This window comes from Wolffia australiana, chromosome 4, assembly GCF_029677425.1.
Source record: "Wolffia australiana isolate 7733 chromosome 4, ASM2967742v1".
NCBI lineage: Eukaryota > Viridiplantae > Streptophyta > Magnoliopsida > Alismatales > Araceae > Wolffia > Wolffia australiana.
Genome location: NC_135838.1, coordinates 16,184,818 through 16,191,690, shown reverse-complemented (window position 1 = coordinate 16,191,690; position 6,873 = coordinate 16,184,818). Strand labels below are relative to the sequence as shown.

Sequence of the window (6,873 nt, the reverse complement as noted above, 5' to 3'; positions counted from 1 at the left end):
TCAGAACGTTGACTGGGTCTGAAGAAGACACGACTCGATCAGAAATACCAAGAATACCCCTTTTAACCTAACCCTCTGAGGCCGTAACTGAATGCGGTCCTGTTGAGGGTAAAGTTGTCATAGGACGATTTTGGTGGGACCCAGCGAGGAGACATTGAAAGCTACTCGTGGGCCCCGCTGTTTCAGACTTAGGCTACGTATCATTACGCTGTGTAGCTCTACGTATCGGTGGATTTCATTATTAAGTCTGAAATGGAAAGGGATGAGAGACATACCTGATACAAGATGGTGTGTATGGGGAATAATGGTCCAGTTATAGTTCTGGATTGTCCCGGATGTGGACGATGGACGGGACAGGACAAAGATCGCCCCGTTGGGGATCAGTGCAGGGATGCGGATGGGACGGTTTTTTCGTCCCAGACCTCCGGACGGGACGGTTTTTTCGTCCGAGTGGATGAAAACAGTCCTATCTGTTCGTCTTCTTCCCGAATGAAATGATTTTTTTCATCTTGGGATGAAAAACCCGTCCCGTCCACGTCCCTGCACTGTAGGTCCAGTCCTGTCATGCCCCGTTCAATTTAGTTTTGTTGGGCTGTTAGACCGACGGGACGGGACTGAACGGCCATCCTCTATCCAAAATTGCCATTGTCACCATTCCGTCATCAGTCCAGTTCAATCGACCGAGAGAGAACAAGATATATATTGATATATCTCTTGTATCTCTCTCTCTCTATATATATATATATATAGAGAGAGAGAGAGAGATACAAGAGGGAGCATGATAGAGCAAGAAAGAGAGAGATAGAGCACAAGAAAGCAAGAGAGACAACCAGAGGGATAGATGGAGAGACAACATGAGCAAGAGCAAAAGAGTAAGTGAGGGAGAGAGAGAATACGAGCAAGTAAGCAGGAAAGCCAAAGAGAGATATTGAGAACACGAGTGAGCCAACAAGCAAGAGAAAGAAAGAGAGAGAGATAGAGAACACGAGCAAGCAAGCAAGAAAGACAAAGAGAGACAGAGAAAATGACCAAGCAAGCATGAGAGACAAAGAAAGTAAACAATCAAGCAAAAGAGTTATAAACAGCTAGACATAGAGAAAAAGGGCAAGAAAGAGAGAGAGACATCAAGTAATTGAGAGAGATAAAGAGAGATACCACGGAAGAGACAAAGAGGGAGAGAGAAAACAAGCGAGAGAGAGAGACAGAGAGAGGGAGATATCGACCAAGAGAGAAACATAGAGAGAGAGAGAGAGCCAGAGAGAGATATTGAGCAACAAAGAATCATAGAGAGAGAGACAGAGAGATATCCTGCAAGAGAGAAAAATAGAGAGAGACAGATATCAAGCCAGAGAGAAACATAAAGAGAGAGAGAGACAGAGAGAGATATCGAGCAAGAGAGAAACATAAAGAGAAAGAGAGAGACAGAGAGAGATATCGAGCAAGAGAGAAACATAAAGAGAGAGGCAGAGACAGAGAGATATCGAGCAAGAGAGAAAAATAAAGATAGAGAGAGAGACAGAGAGAGATCGAGCAAGAGAGAAACATAGAGAGAGAGAGAGAGAGATATCCAGCAAGAGAGAAAAATAGAGAGAGAGACAGATATCGAGCAAGAGAGAAACATAAAGAGAGAGAGAGAGAGACAGATATCGAGCAAGAGAGAAACATAAAGAGAGAGAGAGAGAGAGACAGGGAGAGATATTAAGCAAGAGAGAAACATAAAGAGAGAGACAGAGACAGAGAGATATCGAGCAAGAGAGAAACATAAAGAGAGAGAGAGAGGCAGAGAGAGATATCGAGCAAGAGAGAAACATAGAGAGAAAGACAGAGAGATATCCAGCAAGAGAGAAAAATAGAGAGACAGAGACAGAGAGATATCGAGCAAGAGAGAAACATAAAGAAAGCGAGAGAGAGGCAGAGAGAGATATCGAGCAAGAGAGAAACATAGGGAGACAGAGAGACAGAGAGATATCCAGCAAGAGAGAAAAATAGAGAGAGAGACAGATATCGAGCAAGAGAGAAACATAAAGAGAGAGAGAGAGACAGAGAGAGATATCGAGCAAGAGAGAAACATAGAAAGAGAGAGACAGAGAGAGATATCGAGCAAGAGAGAAACATAAAGAGAGAGAGAGACAGAGAGAGATATCGAGCAAGAGAGAAACATAAAGAGAGAGACAGAGAGAGATATCGAGCAAGAGAGAAACATAGAAAGAGAGAGACAGAGAGAGATATCGAGCAAGAGAGAAACATAGAAAGAGAGAGACAGAGAGAGATATCGAGCAAGAGAGAAACATAGAAAGAGAGAGACAGAGAGAGATATCGAGCAAGAGAGAAACATAGAAAGAGGGAGACAAAGAGAGATATCGAGCAAGAGAGAAACATAGAAAGAGAGAGACAGAGAGAGATATCGAGCAAGAGAGAAACATAAAGAGAGAGAGAGACAGAGAGAGATATCGAGCAAGAGAGAAACATAGAAAGAGAGAGACAGAGAGAGATATCGAGCAAAAGAGAAACATAAAGAGAGAGACAGAGAGAGATATCGAGCAAGAGAGAAACATAGAAAGAGAGAGACAGAGAGAGATATCGAGCAAGAGAGAAACATAGAAAGAGAGAGACAAAGAGAGATATCGAGCAAGAGAGAAACATAGAAAGAGAGAGACAGAGAGAGATATCGAGCAAGAGAGAAACATAGAAAGAGAGAGACAAAGAGAGATATCGAGCAAGAGAGAAACATAGAAAGAGAGAGACAGAGACAGATATCGAGCAAGAGAGAAACATAGAAATAGAGAGACAGAGAGAGATATCGAGCAAGAGAGAAAAATAGAAAGAGAGAGACAGAGAGAGATATCGAGCAAGAGAGAAAAATAGAAAGAGAGAGACAGAGAGAGATATCGAGCAAGAGAGAAACATAGAAAGAGAGAGACAGAGAGAGATATCGAGTAAGAGAGAAACATAGAAAGTGAGAGACAAAGAGAGATATCGAGCAAGAGAGAAACATAGAAAGAGAGAGACAGAGAGAGATATCGAGCAAGAGAGAAACATAGAAAGAGAGAGACAGAGAGAGATATCGAGCAAGAGAGAAACATAGAAAGAGAGAGACAAAGAGAGATATCGAGCAAGAGAGAAACATAGAAAGAGAGAGACAGAGAGAGATATCGAGCAAGAGAGAAACATAGAAAGAGAGAGACAGAGAGAGATATCGAGCAAGACAGAAACATAGAAAGATATCGAGCAAGAGAGAGACATAGAGAGAGAGAGAGAGAGATATGGAGCAAGATAGAAAAACAGAGAGAGAGACAGAGATATCGAGCAAGCGAGATACAGAGAGAGAGAGCAGGCGAACAAGTGAGATAGAGAAAGAGTGAGCCAGCGAAGCAGAGTTATTATTTGAAGCCAGCAAACTGGGCCCATGACCCCACTGATTATTTCTTTTGGACGATTTTCATTAAATATAAACTAGGTTCATCCAATTCACAAAACGAATAGCATTGGCATATTCTCAAACATTACTAGTAGTTTTTTGTACAAAAAATATGCTAATTAGTCATCAGACGATTAATTTCGGATAGCGTCGCTCGTGCCAAATCCTACCTGGGACAGCGCAGATCGCACCCCGCGCGCCACGTAGAGCGTTCAATCTGGTCTTGATCTCGTTGATCGTGTATGAACTCAGATTCTTAGGTTGGATTCTCTTCTCAGGGATTCTCGTAAAGTTTGTGGCTTCGGGGGAAGTTTGATTTTTGCGTTTTTTAAAGTTAGGGCGCGGCGGATGGGGGCTGAATTGGCGATTGAGGGGCTGGAGACGAGGAAATGGGTTTGATATTCCTGCAATTGTTACCGGGTCCCAAGGTGTTCAAGTGTCGATGCTGCAGTGCTCACTTGGCCTCTCGCGACGCCGTGATCTCTAAGGATTTTAACGGTCGCTACGGGCGCGCTTATCTCTTGAAGAGAGCGTGAGTTTAATGATTTTTCTTTGTTTTCAATTTTTTTAAGTGATCTTCCTTATTTTTCGCATGTTTTCTGGTTTCTACCCTGAGGGATCAATTCTCTTCCCTTGCGCTCTGCTGGGTTTTCTTGTGATTGGAGTTTTTTTTTGCGCTTTTTGCGGTGATGTTATCTATTCAAAAGTTGAATTTTCTCCGTCATAGCCGGGATTTCCGGAGTCTTTTTGATATCGTCTGATTTTTTATTGATGCCTGTTTGAATTTGTGAAATTCGCATTCGATCGTTTGGCCCACGGCCCAAAAGACATATTTTCTTTGTGATTGTGGAAAGGGTTTTTGCTCTTACATCTTGCTTTTTCAAAGGTATTGTTTTGAAGGTCTGATTTTTTAAAATACATCTGTTGATGAAATTAAAACCTATTTTACCAGAGGGATACCTGTGTTCTCTCCTCTTTATGTTGTTTCGCAATTATACTAATAAATTTATAAAGGACCTATGAAATGTTGGTGTTGATGAGGAAGAATACTTTTCTCTTTGACTTCGAAGCTGGTTTCTTGTTTTCTTCATCGCGATTAGTAATTTCTTCGTGCTTATTTATCCCTGGCTTTTTAATGCATCAAAAATGTTTCGCTTCTTTCTTATTTCTTGTTTTATTTTTCATGTCGTCTTGCATTGGGTACATATGTGGTATCATGCTACTCTCTTCTCTCGGTTCTACTTGTGTTTTTATTTAGTCTTCTTTACATGAATGTTTTCTGAAGTTATTTTGTTAAACGATATCTTGGGTTGAAACGCCGGTGATTTGTGCCAAACAAAACAAACCTGAATAAACCTAATTGTTTGTGGCGAGAATAGGCGGACGTACAATTTTAGATTTATGGTTTTCAAAATAAGTCGCGTTTATGAGAGCGAAAGAAACTGGGGCTTTTGGCTTTTGAAATTCGACAAAATTTCAGGGTGAATGTTTGCTTGGGTCCGAGTGAAGAACGCACTCTCATGACTGGCTTGCACTTGGTGAATGACATTTACTGCTGTAGCTGCCGACAAATTCTTGGTTGGAGATATGTGAGTTCATCTGCTCTTGAGGATAGTGTCAGGCAACGAGTTTTTCTTAAAAAAAAAATAGTCAATGAGTTAAAATCTCAAAATGCAGGACAATTCAGGGCTTGGTTATGCATACAATATTTTTTGCTTCTATTGTAAATTGGACTTTTTCATTGCCCCAAGATACTTTTTTCTCCTCAGTTGAGCCTTATTTTGAATGAGGATCTTCTTGTAGTATTTAGACTCTAATGTACTTCATTTATTCTAGGATGTCTAGTTTAGTGCCATGACAAGGTCAGATGAACTGGTACTTTTTAGTGGACAGAATTTAGAATGCTCAAAAACCGAACACCTGGACCGAATTTAAGCGGGTTGAGGTAGTCCTCTATAAAATCGTAAGAATCATGATTCGAACCCTTTGACTGTAGCAGTAATTAGTATCAATGATAGTTGTTACCATTTCAAACGATTTATGCAGGAAAGCAGGCGGAACGATGACCATTGGTTTGTGAGCGTGGCAATGTTCTATGTTTCTGGGAAACGTATCATGAGATTTTAAAATTCAGATTATGGATGCCTTTTGTTATGTTTCACATAGTTGATGTATGGGTGCAATAGGTGATCTGATTTAGAAAAACTTGTGCATAAATTCGTCCACTGGAATCAAAGATTTATACAGATTAATCATTTATTAATCCAGCTAGTCCGTACTTTCAAATTTTCATCATTGTCTCAAGAGATTGGAACTCTGATTCTGCAGGAAAAGGCATTTGAGGAAAGCCAGAAATACAAAGAAGGGAAATATATTCTGGAGAAGGCCAGACTGATGAAGGAGGGTTAACTCCTCTTGTGGTAAGGTTCCTGGATTGTTATTTATGTATCCTCTCTCTACCTCTATAGCCTCCTTCCTTATTGATGTTCGTCATTGGACATAAACATCCTTTTTGAAAAAAATTAAGTTATGTCTCACTATCTAAGAATCGGGTAATCCCTGAGTAAGAAAGAATGTAAATATTGCAGCTTCCGAAGTCATATGACTAAGCCGCAAAAGAATGATCAAAATATAAGCATGATAAACGAGTCAGGAAAAAGGAAAAAACTTGGGTCATTAAGCTTAATTTGAATTAAGCTTATTTCTGGCACAAAAGCTTGAGTGAAGGCTCTTGATACCGGTTCAGTATTTAACACCAAAAGAGAACGGTCATTTATGACAACATTTCTTCTCATATTTCATAATTACTGAGTCTCTGTGAAACAAAAAAAAACTTGATTAGTTTTACTCATATATTAACAAGAGGGGCATAACACTGGATTCTCCACGCCATGAATATATTCCTACTTTTTAGATAGCAGATGAAGTTAATTGACAAACTTGGGTTCAACTGTTGAACCCTGAACTTTTTAGACTAAGATCGCCCATGGACCTAGTTCTCTGCAGATAATCATCATTAAGTGATGAATACATTACGCATTGACTTTTATGCAATTATGATGTGGTCTAAATGATGGCGACTAAGTTGCAACAATTGGATAGGTATTTCAAGGCACGCTGAGTGCTGCTACCACATTGCTTCATCAGCCTGTGATTCAGATCCCTACGGCTCAATCCTGATCAAGATTATATCCACCTGTGAGATACATGTCATTAATCAAATTAATATCAGGTCTTGCCATCATCAGTTCAGTGCTGTTCATCACATCTCTATGACGTTATCTAGGCTGTTTGTTGTCCAGACAAATTCATTAAAAATCAGACACAACACAAGGGGATGTCATCTTGACAATTTAAAATCAAACAATCAAATATTTATGAACCCTAAATCGCAGTAAATCATCCTCAATCACCCTAAACCCGAATATGTACAGAGCGATGGTAGTGGGGTCAAC

The 6,873-nt window shown here is 40.2% G+C and overlaps 1 protein-coding gene across 3 annotated transcripts; it reads left to right on the top strand.

The window, feature by feature from the left end:
- Positions 1-3,509: 3,509 nt before the first annotated feature.
- LOC144702091 (putative yippee-like protein Os10g0369500) lies at positions 3,510-6,662 on the top strand. Of its 3 annotated transcripts, XM_078573976.1 has the most exons (5): positions 3,510-3,678; positions 3,753-3,950; positions 4,899-5,007; positions 5,747-5,838; positions 6,521-6,662. In XM_078573976.1, the coding sequence occupies exons 2-4, from the start codon at positions 3,808-3,810 to the stop codon at positions 5,825-5,827; spliced, it is 333 nt and encodes a 110-aa protein (XP_078430102.1). In that variant the 5' UTR covers positions 3,510-3,678; positions 3,753-3,807; the 3' UTR covers positions 5,828-5,838; positions 6,521-6,662. The 3 variants fall into 3 exon arrangements, with proteins under 3 accessions (XP_078430102.1, XP_078430103.1, XP_078430100.1); XM_078573977.1 differs by lacking the exon at positions 6,521-6,662 and having other exon boundaries at positions 3,512-3,678; positions 3,757-3,950; positions 5,747-5,966; XM_078573974.1 differs by lacking the exon at positions 6,521-6,662 and having other exon boundaries at positions 3,514-3,678; positions 5,747-5,966.
- Positions 6,663-6,873: the final 211 nt, after the last annotated feature.